Consider the following 17,812-nt stretch of genomic DNA (forward strand, 5'->3'; position numbering starts at 1 on the left):
TAAGCGCAGGCCCAGGGCTACTCAGCCGAGGCCAGCCACGCCAGGCACGTTTGTGCTCCTCACGACTTCGGGCCAATTCTGCTACGCAGCAAAAGCTGACGACAGAAGGGCTGGTGATATTAACAACAGCTTCTGAAGGTTTTGAGCTGAGCTGAAGATAGACTGATCCTGGCATTTACCAAGTCAGCCATGGAGAGCTTCTCAGGAAAAAAGAAAAAAAAAAAAAAGAACCCTTTCCCTCTTGGGATCTTCTATGCCAGTGCTAAACACTGCGTCCCTGAATAAACGGTCTCCCAATGTGAAATACGTAGTTTTGCCTCAATCTCATACTGTTCGGCTCAAGTTCTAATGCGTTAGACCTGCCAGCCAGTTTTCCCAGCCTGTTCTCAGTCCGACCCTTTGTAGAGCGTGTGCCCTATACAAGCAGCCCAAAGCCCACACCATGGCTGCCTGGACCGAAGACTCAGCCCAGAAGGTTGTGCAGACAGATGGGGCTGGGGAGGTAGCTGGAGGAAACCCTGAGGCTCCAGAGCCTTCAGCCCTGGCACCAGCTGGTCCCCTGGAATCTTCCATTCTCCTGAGCACTTCTTTCTGACTTGAGGTTGGTTTTTGTAATGAACAAAACCTACACTTGGCTAAAATCTTAACTACGGCTGTATCAAGGACGAACTGATGTTTTGGTTGTCGTACACCCACGGGTGCTAGTCTACCTGGTTAAGAAAGCTCAGCCTACACTTTTATGACAGATGTTTTATTTATAGGGAATTAAAATTTAGGCATATACATGACACAAACATTATGTATAATACACTTTCCATGATAGAAGTTACGACGCTGTTCACAGAAAGGCCTCAGTTCAGATGACACAGGCATGTGCTGGAACGGGACACGTGGGAGGGGGGACACCAAATGGCCTTCGGTTTTTCACGTTGGTTTAAATATCCTCTGGATGCGTTCAAGTAATGCTGATCATTTAATGTTCAAAAGGCTTTCAGCAGATTCAGAGTAAAATTCATTGAAATATTTATAATATGCTTTGTTACACAGTTATTTCCAATATACAATCAAGATGACTCACGACACTTCAAAGAAGGAAGAAAGAAAAAAATCGATTGCACCCACAAGTAAAAAGGCTTTATTCATTTCTGGGGATGCTGCAATTCGGTATTTATAGAAACATTTACACACTTTAGTAAACACAGTCCTACGTGTAATGCAGCATTACGGGTGCGAAGACCCTCGTACGAGCGTCCACAGTGTTCCGCGCGGGCAGGCGGACCTTCCTCTTCCTTCCCACGGGGCCGTCCGGCTCTCCGCCTCCTCCCGCCCGGCTCTTCCCGCTCGGCTGATGCTTCTCGAGTCTCCACAGCAGGAAGCGCTCCGCCGCCCAGGCTCAGGCTCCCGTTTCCCAAGGACGTTTCCCCGCCTTAGTGTCCTGTCAAATAATCTTGCGTCGAGTCCGAAGCAAAGGAGTCGACATCGTCGTTGTCCGAGTCGTCGCTGCTGCCGTCGGCGGCCGGCTCTCCCGTGAGCGCGATGCGGGCGTAGTCATCTGTGTCTATGGACTTGCAGAAGTGGATGGCGTACTTGAGCTTCTCCTGCAGCACCTGCTTGCAGGAATACCGGGGCAGCTTCAGCAAGAAGAAACAGGTGTAGGACTCGGGCAGGAAGTGGTCTGGAGGGTTGTATTTATCCAACACCTGTTGGGCAGAAACATGACGTGATCAGAGACTGAGCACACCTGCGGTCTGCTTTACTGCGCTCACCAGACTCTTCATTCTCACAAAACCGTATTTTATGCTAAGAACAAAACAGCAGAAAACATCACCTGACCAACTTCAGGAATCACAAGCAGCAACTAACTCCTAGAACCTAGAGTTTCTTAGAAACAGCACCTTGTTATGGAGATGCCACTCTACAAGGTTACCCCCGGAAGAGGGCCCGAGGACCACAGCACCCCATGCAGACGCAGGCAGCCTGGCTGGCGGAGGGGTGGGACCACAGGGGGAGGGAGATCTTCACGAGTCCACCAGCCCAGACTTGGCCACTATAGCCTAAGATACTCGGAAACAGCAAGAGTTATGGACGAAAACTAAGAATTACCAACCCTCCAAGATAAAACACTATGCACGTTCTCCACGGTGGCGCTGAAAGACACCGACGTTTCTGACCCTGGCAGAGATGCAGGTCAGGCTGTGCCACGCGCGTGCCGGGAACAGTGGACCCCATCAATCCATCGGCCTGGGCGCTGCTGCGAGGGTCCCACTGCAGACGGGGGGCATTAGGCCATCCCTCTCAGCGACCCAGCAGGTCCATCGAGCTTGTTTCTGACTATTGGCCCAAAGAGTAGGAACCCAAAGCAAAACTCTTGTCTCAATCTGACGAGCGGCCTCATTTTTCTCGGTATGTAGCAAGTAACTTAGTGACTCACCTAATTCAAGCAGAGAACTGAACGCGTGCTTTACATGTGTGTGTCTGAAATTCAGAGCGGGCTGACAGAGCACTGGTGTATTCTGGAGACGGCCAGATACATTTTTTACAAATAGGTAATGGTACCCAGAACATATAATCCTAACATTTTGAGCCTTCACATGGGAGAAGTTGGATGTTTTGCATTTTCATTTCCAGGGAGACACAAGAGGCCTGTTTTTCTGTGTGCTGTGGGACTGTGCTGGCCACATCGGCTGACAGGGGCCCAGGCTGACAAGCCCGGCCGGGAGCCCACCTGGATGACGAAGTCTCGGCCCCGGAAGTCGGCGATGGTCCTGGGCAGTCTCGTCCGGCCCCAGACGAAGCGAAGAAAGAGAGAGCGCTCAGTGTTGGAGAAGGACTCCATCACCTCCCAGAACCACTGGATCAGCGACGCCGAGGGCTCGACGCCTTTGTAGGTCGCCACTGACTTGAGGAGATGCAGGGGGATGTCAGGGCTGCCACACACCTGCGGGAGGATGCCTGTCAGGCCACGTGATGCCTCCCACCCTGCATTTCAGCAAGACTCCATCACGCTCCCTCTCCACACACCACGGCCTGCCTGAAGTGGGAGAATGTCCGGGGTCCCCAGGAGGGCACAGCCTCCTGCGGGCGGGTGCAGGGACGTGCTCAGAGCACACCCACTGCAGTCAACACACAGGGCAAGGTTCTGACTCAGAAGCTAACTAGTGACACTGATTTGGGGGTCAGCGGGTGCAAGGCGGCTCCAGGGTGGCCCACCCTGGGGGTCGGCGTACCATTGTCTCCAGTTCATAGCCAGTGAACAGAGAGAGAAGGGGGACAGGAACCACGCGGGCCATCCCTTCCCGAACAGCAGCCACCTGCTCATCAAATTCATGGAGCCTGGAAGAAAAAGCTCACTTTACACTCCGTCTTCAGTGACGCTGACTTTGTTCTGCTCACACCAGTCCTCAGCACGCAGCACTGCGGCCACACACTTCCCAGCTGGGAGGAGGCGGCGCAGCTTCAGACGGCACAAGCGAGCTTAATGGCCCGACAATGAGTTCATCTCATCCGCGTTCGGAGTGCAGCCTACTGAGCACCTACACACACCCCAAGACCCCACCCTCAACACCCATTGGACACTCCAGGAGAAGCCAGCACCAAGAGGGAAAGACAGGTGCCTCCGCCCCAGGCCCGAGACACTGTGTGTGCTGACCCGCAGCAGACACGATAGGGGACAGCACCGCGCAGGACACGTGCCGGGACCACCCCACCAGAGCCCACAGGGCCTGCCCGCCACACGGGGCCTCATCCAGACACGTGAAGGTGCTCCAGGGAACACAGGACACGCGGTGGAAGCTGTGGGTGGTGGTGCTGACCTCCCAAGCCTGAATCACGGCACCCCGAGGCCCGTGCAAGTCACACCAGGACACCTGGCGAAGGCTGCTCTGTGTCACACAAGCCACCTGGAGGGGCCAAGACAGCCCCAGACGCAGCCCTGTCCCAGGGAGGCCAACGAAGAGAGCACACAGGGCACACACGGTGGCCTGTCCCGGCACAGTGCCCCAAAGGGGTAGACTTTATTGCTCTTGGTATTCTGGTTAGAGCCTGGAATTTCAGAGCATAAATACCGACCTTGATCACAAAATAAGCTTCATACCTACAGTTCAGCAATAGCCGGAGCCAAATCCATTACTTCCCTGCGTGTGACACTCCTGAAAACACAGGTGTCCACGCAAACATCTTCTGCTACTTCTGCAATTTATGTCAGTGCAACAGAGACAGAGGACCACCAACCTGTAGTTTATGGCCAGCCGCACGTACTCCGCACGGTTCTCCAGGGTGATGTGCGTGTGCTTGGAGCTCAGCTGGATGTCCTGGCCGCTGGCGCTCGGCACCGTGAAGGGCAGGCTCATGGCCTCAAACTCTTCCGAGGTGGCTTCGTTGTCACGGATGTACATGAGTCCAGGAATAAAATCTTTGTCGACCTTTCCAGGAGAAAAAGAAAGCCCATGTGTCGACTCAGGGCTGGGCTCCATCCCAGACCCCGGCCCACCCAGCGCACGCTGTGAAGCAGGCACCAGGGTCAGCCTCACGTGCACCTCAAGGCTGCAAGTACGTGGCACACACCAAGGTGTAGGACGAGCAATGAGAGAGGACTTCACCCAAGCAGCTGAACGAAGGATCCACAATTCAGCCAAGTGCTTAAAACTAACCACCCGGAAGTTACAGCAACCGGCTAGCAAGGGTTCCCTCCCTGCACCTGAAGCACAGCGAAGCCACGGGGGATGGCCTGGCTGTGGTCACCCCAGGACAGAGCCTCTCCTGCAAGCCTGACTCACGGTCCCCAGCCGCCCAAAAGCTCAGCTTCTTCACAGGAGAGGCAGTGCACTTCCCTCTCTGACAAGACAGTGTATGTTACAAAACACCAGAAAAGGGATGGTCTACCAAGTTCTAGAAGCAAACTAGCCTCATCGCCACAGACCTTTGCTACTCAAAGGTGGTCCACAGCCAGCAGCCTCCGCGTCACCTGGGCAATGAGGCAGGCCAGAGCTCACAGCCTGACTGGACCCCAGAACAGACGGTGCCTCTTCACAAGACCCCCGAGGCCCTGCCCGCCACCCCAGGGAGTTACCTCACTGAGGTCCGCGATGGTGAGGCTCATCCCAGCCAGCTGCTTCCAGACAGGCTCAGCGAGGCTGAGGCTCAGGGGACTCCCGGTTCGGATGGCAATGCCCAGCAACACACCTGCTCATTCAGAACACAAGTGGCAGAGGATGCTTGAAAGGGGCAGCCGAACTTCCCACTCACTCACACACGCCACTGGCAGCAGCTCCACGCGGAGGCCTCAGAGCCTCCGGAAAGAGCAACACCCGAACCCCAGGTCTAGGCCCATCCTCAAGATGGCCAGTCCTGCTCTGCCGTTTCCTTCTGTACCTTTAAGCCTCTAGCTCTTCACATTCTTTCCACACGATAGTTTAAGCCACACAGAGGCCAATTCCTGTTCTTCTGACAGCAGAGAGCTGGAACTTCCCCATGGGGGTGTCCTCCAGGGAGCAACAGCCCCACCCAGGAAGTGATGGCCGCGATGGGATGCGCAGCCGGGGACACTCTGCACACCCTCAGTGGGACAGGATGCAGGGACAGGATAGGGGGACAGGCTGAAGACCCTGTGCCCTCTGATCCCAAGTCTCAGATATGCTGAAGATGCAGAAACAGCATCTCAGCCTCCAGGCCTCAGCACGCGGCCGGGGCTGTGCACAGAGCTCCCCACAGCCCCCCACTGTCAGGCCCTCCGTGCTAGCACGGACGCCAACGGCAGCTTGTTCGCTTCCATAATGGGGGTGAAATGTACAATCGACATTAAAAGTCACTTTTATTGGTAAGAGTCTCAAAAGCTACAAGCAAATATTGACGACATCCACCGTCACTCCTCAGATGGATGGAACCCTCTAACTCAAGAGGAGGCCCAGTCTGCAGCCACGCCGTGCCAAGCTCACCCAGGAAGCGGAACATGCTGCTGTGCACGGGCGCCCTGGCGGCCGGGCTGAGCAGGTAGCAGTCGCGGTTGGCCCCGGACTCGTCCCTCCCGTTGGGCGTGACGATCAGCAGAGGCGTGAGTCCGTTCTGCAGCTCCTCGCAGATCTCAGCAATGGACTCGCTGTAGCCGCCCCCACAGTCATCCACAGATTCACCTGCAGGGAGAACCAGCCACTCCGAGTCCCTCACACAGCCCTGCGTGAAGAGCCCCATGCTCCCGCCCCTCGTGGGCTCCGGCGACCACCTGCGGGGACACGGGTTCTCACCCACAAACTTGACTTTCCAGACGCGGTGAGGGAGGAGGAGGCTGTCGGGGCCAAAGGAGCTCATCTTGGCACACATCTGCCCAAAGACAGACTTGGTGCCGTCGGGGCCAGCAAGCCCGCCTTTGCTCCTTGATCGTTTGACCTGCAGAGGAGAAAGCAGGCATGAGGCCACTGCGGCCGTGGGAAGTGCACGGCCAGGATGTGCTCAAGGAGGAGGCACCACGCACGGCCCCTCCCTGGCCACACACCTGCTTGCGTGGCAGACCCTGCCGTCCCGCGTGCTCGATTCTGGACATCCGAGGCCACTGACCTCACCCCACTAGGCATGTCGCCTGTGACGTGTCCAACAGCCCCCAGGACTAGTGTGTCTGAACAAACACACCTTCCAACACGACTCACGCCACCGCCACACCCACAGCTGCAGCCCGGCAGCACCACGTGGGCACGGACATGGTGAAGCAGTGGCTGCACCATCCCACGGGCAGCCACCCACCTCACCATCCTGCCATGACCTCACAGAGTAAGACACCAGGAACTCCAGAAGCAGCTCTCCCAGCAGACCGGAACAGACTCCGGTGCTCAAAGACTCAACCCAGCGCCCCAGAGACTGAAGTGGACAGAGTGCCTCGCCGGGACCACCCCTCCCCCGGCCACATCTGCTTGATCCAAGCCTCGGGGCCACTCAGCCTCCCCGACACAGGCAGTCAGTCTCTCTGCCCATCCTTCTCATCCTAAGCTACCATTCCCACAGACATCAGGGCAGGAGCCCTAGGGCCCTTGCCCTCGTGAGGCGGGAACTCGGTGCACCGGAGGGCAGCTGGCCGAGCATGTGTGTCACAATCATCTGGGAAGCCCAGTCTGAAAGGATGTCAGAAAGAAAAACCGAAGAAAAGATGGTCCTGAGAATGTACTTTTATGGTGACTCCTCCAGTGAAGCTCTCTTCATCTTTAGCTCACATAAAGTGAGTTCCAGGTTGAGTTTAAACAACTTACAGCACAGGTTGCCATAACCAAGACTAAAAATACAAGAAGAACAACAAAAACCACAGTTGCCTATAGAAGGAACTTCTCTGAGTGTCACACACTCAGCTAGGAGTTCGCAGATGCAAGTTCCTGCAAACGGGCCCCAGCTTTTTAAGGCTCCATCACACCCAGAGGAGACTGAGCTACGGAAAAGAACAGGATGTGTCCCATGTCACAGCCGCTGTGTGAGAGGAGACGCACACCAGCCCCCAAAGCCCACAGGGCTGCCTCCCTGCCCGACGGCACCCCTTGGAGAAGCTGTCTGTGCTCCAGAGGCTGCAGGAAATAGCAGCCATGCAGTGAAGCCACGGCGCTGGAAGGAGACAGGCCCTGCAGAACAGCTCTTTCTCTGCTCAACAGAAACTATTTCAACTGTCTTTAATCGGAATTCCCTATATTTTCGGAAATGTGCATGCAAGAATTCTGTAATAAATGTTAAAGTATATAAAAAAGTTTTTATGCACTGATGTTCAGATCCTGTTATAAAAACGAATACAGTTCCCAACAAACAAAACCCTCCAGGAAGCTGACCTGTGTTCTGGTGTCAGACAGCTGTGAGAGCCCCTCCCACGGCATCCCCTCGGGAGGGGTGCCCTCAGTGCATCGCCACAGACCTGGGGGGTGCTGGAGGCGCCCGTGCAGCCTTTCTGGCTCCGTGCCGGTGTCCCGTGCACACCTTGAATTCGCCAAATGTTTTTCTCCATGTTCTATTTTTGGGCAGAAAATCACTTCTATTTCCACATTTGTGGAAAATGTCCTTGCTTCAGGAGGGGCATGCTACCCGGGACAGGAGGGAGCCTGCCTCTGACACCCAGGGCTGTGGCTGACATCAATCCACATTGCACACTAGGCCGAAGGGTGTTTATCTGATTCTTAAAAGGCCTAAGGCCAGGCATGGTGGCTCACACCTGTAATCCCAACACTTGGGAGGCCAAGGCGAGTGGATCACCTGAGGTCAGGAGTTCGAGACCAGCCTGACCAACATGGTGAAAGCCTAAAAATACAAAAAAAATTACTCAGGCGTGGTGGTGTGCACCTGAAATCCCAACTACTCAGGTGGTTGAGGCAGGAGAATTGCTTGAACCTGGGAGGTAGAGGTTGCAGTGAGCCGAGATTGTACCACTGCACTCCAGCCTGGGCGACAGTGAGACTCTGTCTCAAAAAAAAAAAAAAAAAAAGAAGGCCTGACATAAGTTGTTTTTTGTTTGATTTCAGACGGGGTCTGGCTCTGTTGCCCAGACTGGAGTGCACTGGTGTAATCTCAGCTCACTGCAGCCTCTGCCTCGTGGTCTCCAGTGATCCTCCTGCCTCAGCATCCCAAGTAGTTGGGACTACAGGCGCCCACCACCATGCCAGGCTAGTTTTTGTATTTTTTGTAGATTCAGGGTTTCACCATGTTGCCCAGGCTGGGCTCCAACTCCTAGGCTCAAACAATACATCCACGTCAGCCTCCCAAAGTGCTGGGATTACAGGTGTGAGCCACCGCCACGCCTGGCCAGAAGGACTAATAATATAAATTTTGTTTTTTCAATCGCGTATTGAATGTTTTCGCAACACAAGCTAGGGATAGCAAGGTGAGTAGGAAAGAGGGGTTCATCACGTGAGGACTTCTTAAAATTTTCAGATGATACAAACACAGAAACGAGGGTTCCTAACCTGCATCCTAGTTAATCGAAGCCTCACTCACAGCCAGAGTCCCCCAGGCTTGAACACCCACCCTGAGAGCTCCCAGCCTAAAAAGTTTGTGTGCAGTTTTGAGGGAGGTGCAGGTTGAGGAGCACTCAATTACTGGGGTTAGAAGACACGGAAGCCATCAGCTGGCCTTGCTGACAAGCTACAGTGCTTATGATGCGGAGCAAATAGAAGTGATCGTCCAAGGTAGGAAAATAAAAGCTGTTTTATGAACCTAAACAACCTATTTATTTGAGGATATGACCAACTTATAGCTCAGCATTAAACACTCTGACGTCAGTGAAGAGACCAGTTCCATCAGTGTGGTCACATGAGCTATCCAACAAAGGACAAGAGTTTCGTGTCTTAATTCAAAATGCCCCCAAGAATAACTCTGAAAAAACTTCCAGTCACGCAATCCACATCAGGGTAAAAATCATGTGCTAATACAGAGGTACAGGAACAAAGGATTTGTTCTTCATGGCTCTGTGTGTCTGACCCAAGAGGCGAGGCCAGTTTCATTTGAACATTAAACGTCAAGTTCTGCACGCTATCATCAGCAGTGGCTGAGGGTTTTTTTAAATTAATTGTTTTAACTGTGAATTTATATACACTTGAAGCAGTATAAATGTAGAAATGGCCTACTTGCCATGTCTTTGATTACTGCCCATGAGACAGTATTAGTAATTCCGGCCGATGAAATTGGCAAAGAAAGCTATCAGCGGTGGGGAGGGTGTGAGGGCGCTGGGGACACGAACTGTCACAGCCCATAATCGAATGTGTCATCACATCATCACTAGGCCTCTGACCCAGTCCACTTCTTGGAATTTAATAAAAGGGGTGACTGAAGACACAGCCACAGATGGCACTGCCTGTACCACAGAAAAGTGGGCACAGCCTCCCAGCCCCACCAGAGGAACCTGACAGCAGTACACATCCCTGCAAGAGAGGAGCTAGGTGCCACACACAAGCAGCCCACAGAACCTACTCCACGGCAGGGAGGAGCACCGCAAACTTCACAAGACAGTGGCCCTGCCTCGGCTGTAGCAGACAGACGCACGCCTCCCAGTGTCACAGCACACACACATACATGCCTCCCAGTGTGACAGCAGACACACACACACACACACACACACACACACACCTCCCAGGATCACAGCACACACACACGCCTCCCAGTGCCATGGCACACACACACACACCTCCCAGTGTGACAGCAGACACGCACACACACACACGCCTCCCAGTGTCACGGCAGACACACACACGCCTCCCAGTGCCACGGCACACACACACACACACACACACACACACCTCCCAGTGTGACAGAAGACACACACACACGCCTCCCAGTGCCACGGCACACACACACACATGCCTCCCAGTGTCACGGCAGTGGCATCACCATGCAGTGGGAAGAGGGCTGACTTTATCTTCCCATCTTACTGAGCTGTGTTTGTGCTTTTGGACTATCTGAGATAAATCTTTATTACTTCTGTATAGAGAAATACGTGCACACACCTGGAAGCCCCAGCATGTCACATACAGGAAGCCCGCAAAAACGAAGGTGGCACCTGCCCTTTAAAGTTGGGGTGCACGAGATGGCACCGTCCCAGCCAAGGTTCCCAGGAAAGCACCCCTTCTGAGGCGGTGAGACTGGACGCCATCTCCATTCCCTACCTGGATGCGGTTCAACTCCACGACGGGGCCGTGCTGACGATCTCGCACCATGGTGGCTTGCACTACTTTTCGGAAAGCCGCCTCCTAAAACACATCAAACAGACAAAATTTAGACTCTGATATGGAAAACATCACTCGGGGGGAATCATGCTGCAGTTCTGTTTAAAGTCTGTTTTGAAGACGACGTTCTCAAGAACAGAAAACGGCCGGTTCCCTTTCTCAAGTTGTGAGGGAGCAAGCTGGCACTGAAGCGCACAGGGACAGTCCCTCAGGAAGCCGAGAACAGGGAGGAGGGCTGGAGCCTGGCAAGCACCTGCTCTGACTCAGGTCCCACAGTCAAGGTCTCCCTGCCAAACCTCAAGTCCACCAGCGCAGGGACTGATGTTGAATGACTGACTGCACGCAGCCGCCACTGGGCCAGGGAGCCCCGTGGATCCAGCCAGACCTCGGGTCGGGACAGAAAAGACAGACCAGGGAGGGGAACAAGGTCCTGGCTGTGATCACAGCAAAAGAAACCAGGAGTGCCTGGGGTGAAAGACAGCAGGGTGCAGCCCAACAAGCGCCACAGGAAGAACCAGCCATTCCCCAGGAGGGGCAGGTCAGCCATGCCCACAGGGAAAGGGCAGGGGATGCAGGGCGCAGCTGTGCCAATTGGAAGGCGAGGAGAGAGGGCCAACAGGGGTCTCAGCTCTCTTGGCCAAGTGGGCAGTCGTGCCTTCTTTCTGTTAGGGGTGGGCTGTGGGAGCACAAGCATCCCTCAAAGGAGGCTGAGTCCCTGCCCAGGTCAGTCTAAGAACTCCAAATCCTGAAGGCAGGAGGTGAGGGCCCCACGCGCCAGAGGAGACCCAGAAAGGGCATCCTGGAGGCACCCCAGCCCCATGTCTCTTGCACAGCCCAGCTCATCCTGCTCCTGAGGGCCCTGCCTGGACCCCAGGGCAGCTCCCCATCCCAGAGGGACTCCCCTCTCCTCCCAGTCACCAGCCCGCCCACCTTGCTGGAGAGTCCTTTTCAGTGCTCTGGATCAGGAGTAGTAACACCCACTCTCTGCGGCCAATCCTCACCACACCCAAGACCAGAACCGAGGCTGCCTGCACATTCCCTGAGCAGAGGCACCTTTCGGATGCCCTCAGCACTCCGCTGCTGCTGCCCCCGCCCCCCACCACACACGCCCGCTCACGGCCTGCACGGTGCTCGCACAGGCCCACGTACGACATGCCCTGCCTCTCACTTTTTTTTCCTCCCTACAAAGAAAGGCTTTTTTCCTCTTCACTGCTTATTATCACCTCTACTTTGAAGGATTAAAAGAAATGAAGGTAAAATTAATCAAGTTTGCTACTCTTGATTATTGAAAAGTATTGAAATTACGTTTCCTACCCATTTTACCTGCCCACGATTTCTTCCTGCCTCTCTCATCAGAGATGATCTTTCCATTAAACCCAAGCCTCACCTATTCCACCCTCAAGCACACGTGAAAGTAAAATGAACACGTCAGTCCTGTTCAGCAGACATGACTATGGCCAAGTGAAACAAAGCCAGTCCTTAAAAAGTAACCTGCTGAGACAGGACTCCAAAACATCCAAATCTTATTAAATCACTAAAAACGGACCACAAGATACAGAATAGAATCACTATCAGGATTAGCATTCCTCAAGCCAATTCTACGCCTTTTCCTTATAGAGATGCCCCCACTGTATGATAATTAGCCCCTTCGAGCTCATCTTGCCAAGCTGCTTGCCAGAAACTAACCCAATTTCTAGAAAGCTCCAATTATTACAAACATCTACAAGTCCAGAAGTCTGATGACTTTCAGATGCCCTCACTCACGACTGTGTTACTCACCACCTGCCAACTCTCATTTGGCCAGCAATCTCTACCATATTCAGGCAGGGACTTAGAGGTAAGCTATCTGTGACTCTCGGACTGCTCTGCTGGACATCCCAGGGGAAACTGCCTGGTCACCTTCTTCCTGTGTCAGTGGGGACTTGCCATATGCCACAAAGCCAGGCAGGCAGAGAACGACCACAGGAACAAAGGCGTAGTGTAGGAAGGCCCCACCTCATCCTTCTGCAGAGGCAAGAGGCACAGAGTATGAAGGAGAGATGCGGCACCACCCTCTCTGTTGGTTTTGTCTGTTTTCTCATTGATATAAAGTGCCCAGAACAGAGCGTGGCAGCAGGAAGCACCCGTCAACATCTGCTTTAGAACAAGCTGTATTTGCTGTCACATTCCCAGTCCAGGAAGTACCAGTTTCCCCCAGAGCCACGACTGCCACTGGAATACCTTCCCCTGGGATATGAGGATTCCTCGGAGGGCGTCAAACCCCACGGAAGGCCCCAGTCCAGTCTCGTCCAGCCAGCCCTCCAGGTCGAACATGGGGATGCAGGGGCAGAAGAGCTCCGAGATGTGGTGCAGCAGCAGCAGGCGGTTCCTCAGCGCGGTGATGGGGATCTCCTGCAGGTGATTGCACTCCATGGGGACCTGCAACATGGACACGGCCTTCAGCCGTGGGCACCAAAGGCACGGCGGCCACAGCGTGGCAACTGTTTCAAACAGAGAAGCACTGTGGTTTCTGAGTTTGGTTTGCAAAACCTCTCTGTGCTGCTTTTTAAAATACTGTTCTGGCCAGTCTGACTGTAAAAATATATATACCCAAATATGCTGACTAAGAAATGTGAGGCATGCACTATCAGAACGATTCTGTGTAGTTTATAAGATGTAGAACAGAAGGTCACACACACTGTACACACACAGTGTTGGCTGGTATAAATATTAACGTTGTTTTTCTTCCGAGACAGGGTCTCACTCTGTCACCCAGGCCAGAGGGCAGTGGTGCAATCACTGCAGCTTTGACCTTTGGGACTCAAGCGATCCTCCCACCTCAGCCCTCAGCTGCCCGAGTAGCTGGGATTACAGGTGCACACGACTACGCCCGGCTAATTCTGTAGACAAAGAGTTTCACTATGTTGTCCAGGCTGGTCCCGAACTCCTGAGCTCAAGCGATCCGCCTACCTCAGCCTCCTAAAGTGCTGGGATTACAGGCATGAGCCACCACAACCAGCCAAATATCACAGTTCCTAAAAGCACCATTTGGTTAACATTTATTGGGCCTGAATTATTTTCACCGAGAAACCTCTGTAAACACGTCACAACAGGATGCAGCATGTGGCAGGAGCGCAGTTTGCTCGCCCCAACCCACCCCGCCTGCCGACTGACCTGTGCAGGGAGCTTGCCAGCGCTAGTGGGCTTGCTGGTCGACCAGGCGAGGGTATGCGCTGAGCCACAGGCCACACGGTTGACCTTCTTTCCCTGAAGGGCAGCTACCAACCGAGGCCTCTGGATGGCATTGGTGGTTCCGTCTCCCAGCTGTCCCTCGTCATTGTCGCCCCACGTATAAACCTCACCTGAATGAAGTGCATTTAGAATCAGAGCCTGTACAAGGGCCAACAAATGCGCAGCTGCCAACGTCTCCCCAACACACACAGTATCACTGCTCCCCGCCCTTCGGCTGGGTGCTGACAGTCACCTCTCTGAGTGCCAGCTTTACGTACGACCTAGACATAAGTATAGGGTAATCACACATCCAAAGAGGCAGGTGCTTCCCAGCACTCCCACAGCCCCTGCTGGCCACCAGGCCTCTTTATGAGAAGCACAGGAGTCGGGTCTTAAGCCCCCAACCGTGTGAGTTCTCAGGACTGGGCATGCCGCGGCAGTCCTCCACCAGAACAGTATTGGGACACACAGCAATATCCCTAACATCCCAAAATGCTCTTGCCTGTGAAACAGAAGAGCAAAAGTCTATTTTATCTATTTTATTTTTTAAGACAGGTGCTCGCTCTGTTCCCCAGGCTGGAGTAAACTGGCACGATCATGGTTCACTGCAGCCTCAACCTCCCCAGCTCAAGTGATCCTCCCACCTCATCTCCCAAAGTGTTGGGATTAGGGCATGAGCCACTGCGCTGGGCAAATGGATTAGATAAACAAAATCCATGTTTTCAAAATCAAAACCACAATGGCCATAATAAAAAAAATCAAAAAATAATAGATGTTGGCATGGATGTGATGAAAAGGGAACAGTTTCATTGCTGGTGGGAATGGAAACCGGACCCACTGAGATTTTTCCCCAGCAGAGGGAAAAACCGAATACCCCGTGATACAAATTAAAACCAAGCTATCTGTGAAAATGCTCTGTGATGGGAGGCATCTTCCATGCTCCACTACGGAGAACAGTGTGGAGATTCCTCAGAGAGCTGAAAGCAGATCTACCAGCCATTTGATGCAGCAGTCCCACCAAGAGGTATCCAACCACAGGAAAAGAAGTCATTATTTGAAAAAGATACTTGCACACGCATGTTTACAGCAGCACGATTAGCAACTGCACAAATACGGAACCAGCCCAAAAGCCCATCGGTCAATAAGTGGATAAAGAAAATGTGGTATTATAGATCATGGAATACTACTCAGCCATAAAAGGGAATGAAATGATGAAATTCACAGCAACCTGGATGGGTCTGGAGACCATTATTCTAAGTAAAGTAACTCAGGAATGGAAAACCAAACAGTGTGTTCTCATGCAATGAGGGTGCAATGGCGTGAGAATGACACAGTGAATTTGGAGACTCGGGACGGGGAAAAAGGCTGCACAGCGGGTCCTGTGCACACTGCTTGGGCGATGGGTGCACCAAAATCTCAGAAATCACTGAAGAACTTACTCATGTAACCACCTGTTCCCCAAAGACCTGTTCATAAAAATTTGAAAGTAACATCAAAAAAGAAGATGCAGTTTCTGTTCATATCCTCAACGTAAGATTCACCATTCACAAGCATCAGCACACTTTCAGTGCACCGTGTGGGACCTTGACCAGGAAATACCACCGGAAAACATTCTCAGGCAAGGTCCCTGGTGATTAGACGGGAAACGAGGTTCCTGTCACCTGGAGACACCAGTGGGCACTACTCTGTAAAGTGTGACACCTGCATGGTCAAGGGTAGTGCCCCTGCCCTGCCCCTGCCTGCTCTGCACAGGTGGGTCCTAAAGCCACGAGGCGGGTGTCACACACACAGGGTGAAGAGGACCTCTCTGCACACACGCAGCCGGGCAGACGGAGTGTGTCTGCGAGAGTGAGGGGGGCTTCCACCAGGCGCTGGCCCCGAGGGGGTTAGCCAAGACCCCCACGTGTGAGGGGAGGAGCACGCAAGGATGGGATGCTGGGTGCGCACGGGGGGAGTGGCCAAATCGCCAGAAGAAAAAGGAGCTGCAAGGTTGCTGAGGGAAACTAGAATGAACCCTGTGGTACCAAACTGGAACTGGGGATACTGGTGGGAACTCATGGTTTTCAACACACATGCAGATCCAGGAAGAAACATCACCCATAAACCGGGGTACTGTTTACACAGGATGCCTGGGGAGCGGTGGCACCTCAACAGCAGCGAGCACACCTCGTCTTCTCAAGGTCATTCTCCTCCACAGACGCCAGGGATCCCTGGAGGAATGGCCAGGTGGAGGCATGGCGCATGGCGCATGGCGGCAACAAGAGGAAGCTGATCACCTTCTGCCAGAGCAAGGAAGTGCTCCCAGACAACGGGGCACACGAGAAGGGGGCAGAGCCGGCCAAACAGCACCACTTGAGCATCGAAATCAACAGCGAAAGACTCTCTATCCCAATGAATACATTAGGACCCACGATTCCCATTCAGATAAAACAAATACATCAACAGGTTCAAGGCTGCATGAGAAAGAAATTCTTAAACAGATTCAGCATGTCTCTACTAAATATTTGTTAATTACAAAGAACGTGCACAGTGAAAAGCATGGCAGACAGCAAGGTGACCAAACGACAGAGTGAGCAAGGAGACACACTGCATGTCACCTGCACGGACGACCTGCGACGGTCAGGGTCACACAACCCGGGTCTACTGCAAAACACCAGAAAAGCCCGAATACAACAGCGCCACAAAACAATAGCTGTCCAGCTGCAAGGAGACGGGGGCGTGAAACGATGATGCCAGCCGCTGAGTGTCATGGGACAGAGGGCACAGCTCGCCAGCTGCGTGCTCAGCAGTGCGCCGGGGAGTGGCCGTCTGTGGGAAACACACTGGACACTCGGCGCAGCCGCGCGACAACAGTCGTGCTCACGTGGACTGGGGTAAGGAAGTTCCATGTAATACACTTCCAACTGCTTTGCTTCCAACTGGGATTTGTCTCAAAATTTAAAACAATTAAATAAATCAAATAAAAAGCTCTGCATCAAGAACGACAATGTCCTTCCACTACAGGCCACAGCAGTTGCTCATTCCTACATAAGCCTCTTCCAACGATGACATGATTAAAGGGTACACGTTCATGTAATTCACCAAAGCCTTTAACAAGGAGCACAACTTGTGGGAAGGCCATGTTAATGAAAGATGGCGCCCTGTTCTCCACTGCTGCCGTACACATCCCCACCGCCCCACTGGCTTAAACATCATGCACTTAGGATGCTTCAGCTCCGCGGGTCAGAAGTCCTGCATGGGTCTTACTTCCCAGAGGCCCCAGGGGAGAGTTTCCTTGCTCATTCAGACACAGCTCAGTTCTCTGTGGGACTGAGGTCCAGCTTCCTTGCAAGCTGAGCTAGTCCCCGTTTCCAGGGGCCACCCCATTCCCTGGCCTTGTTCCTCCATGAAAGCCAGCCACGGAGGGTAGAGAGCTCTTGGACTTGGAAAATCTTTCTACTACCTCTGCAGTCCCATCTCTGACGAACACTTCTGCCTTCTTTTCTCATCAAATGGTCAGTGTGATTACACTGGGCCCACTCAATAATCCAGAATAATCTCCGTATCGTCAAGTCAGCTGATTCACAAACTTCATTTGACCTGAAAAGTCCCTTTCGCCCTTGTGCGGGGGTTCCCCAGACAGCCCCGACGCTCGTGATTCTCCAGCACAACTCACAAGACTCGGCACACACCCCTGCTCAAAATTAGTGTATCACAGCAAGAGGACACACAGCAAGACCAGCACAGGGATGGGGGCCTGCGGCGACGTGGTGTGGAGGCAACCAGGCACCAGCTTCCAGAGTTCTCTTCCACAGGAGCCACAGGACGAGCTTCACTGCCCCGGCACTGAGCTGTGTCAAGGGCTGTCTTCTGGGAAGCTGGGTAGAGACTCCAGGCTCAGGGCTTCCATCAGGACTGATCACATGGGCACCCCCTGCCTGGCGCATACC

At 53.4% G+C, this 17,812-nt stretch overlaps 1 protein-coding gene across 6 annotated transcripts in view; it reads right to left on the reverse strand.

Annotated features, from left to right (window-relative positions):
- Positions 1 to 732: 732 nt before the first annotated feature.
- Positions 733 to 17,812, reverse strand: part of HERC2 (HECT and RLD domain containing E3 ubiquitin protein ligase 2) — a 205,873-nt gene continuing 188,793 nt past the window's right edge. For 5 of the 6 annotated variants that reach the window (XM_032259981.1, XM_032259980.1, XM_032259977.1 and 2 more), the window contains 10 exons: positions 13,827 to 14,014; positions 12,894 to 13,091; positions 10,614 to 10,697; positions 6,240 to 6,381; positions 5,934 to 6,128; positions 5,069 to 5,181; positions 4,231 to 4,421; positions 3,228 to 3,333; positions 2,726 to 2,938; positions 733 to 1,700 (listed from right to left, as the gene is read on the reverse strand). In XM_032259981.1, the coding sequence (XP_032115872.1) occupies positions 1,428 to 1,700; positions 2,726 to 2,938; positions 3,228 to 3,333; positions 4,231 to 4,421; positions 5,069 to 5,181; positions 5,934 to 6,128; positions 6,240 to 6,381; positions 10,614 to 10,697; positions 12,894 to 13,091; positions 13,827 to 14,014 (1,703 nt within the window). In that variant the 3' untranslated portion in view covers positions 733 to 1,427. Of the gene's footprint in view, positions 1,701 to 2,725; positions 2,939 to 3,227; positions 3,334 to 4,093; positions 4,149 to 4,230; positions 4,422 to 5,068; positions 5,182 to 5,933; positions 6,129 to 6,239; positions 6,382 to 10,613; positions 10,698 to 12,893; positions 13,092 to 13,826; positions 14,015 to 17,812 lie in introns of those variants that run through there. The other variant, XM_032259982.1, reaches the window with a different exon arrangement.

This window comes from Sapajus apella, unplaced genomic scaffold (assembly GCF_009761245.1).
Source record: "Sapajus apella isolate SASKATOON/1434 unplaced genomic scaffold, GSC_monkey_1.0 scaffold113, whole genome shotgun sequence".
Taxonomy (NCBI): Eukaryota; Metazoa; Chordata; class Mammalia; order Primates; family Cebidae; genus Sapajus; species Sapajus apella.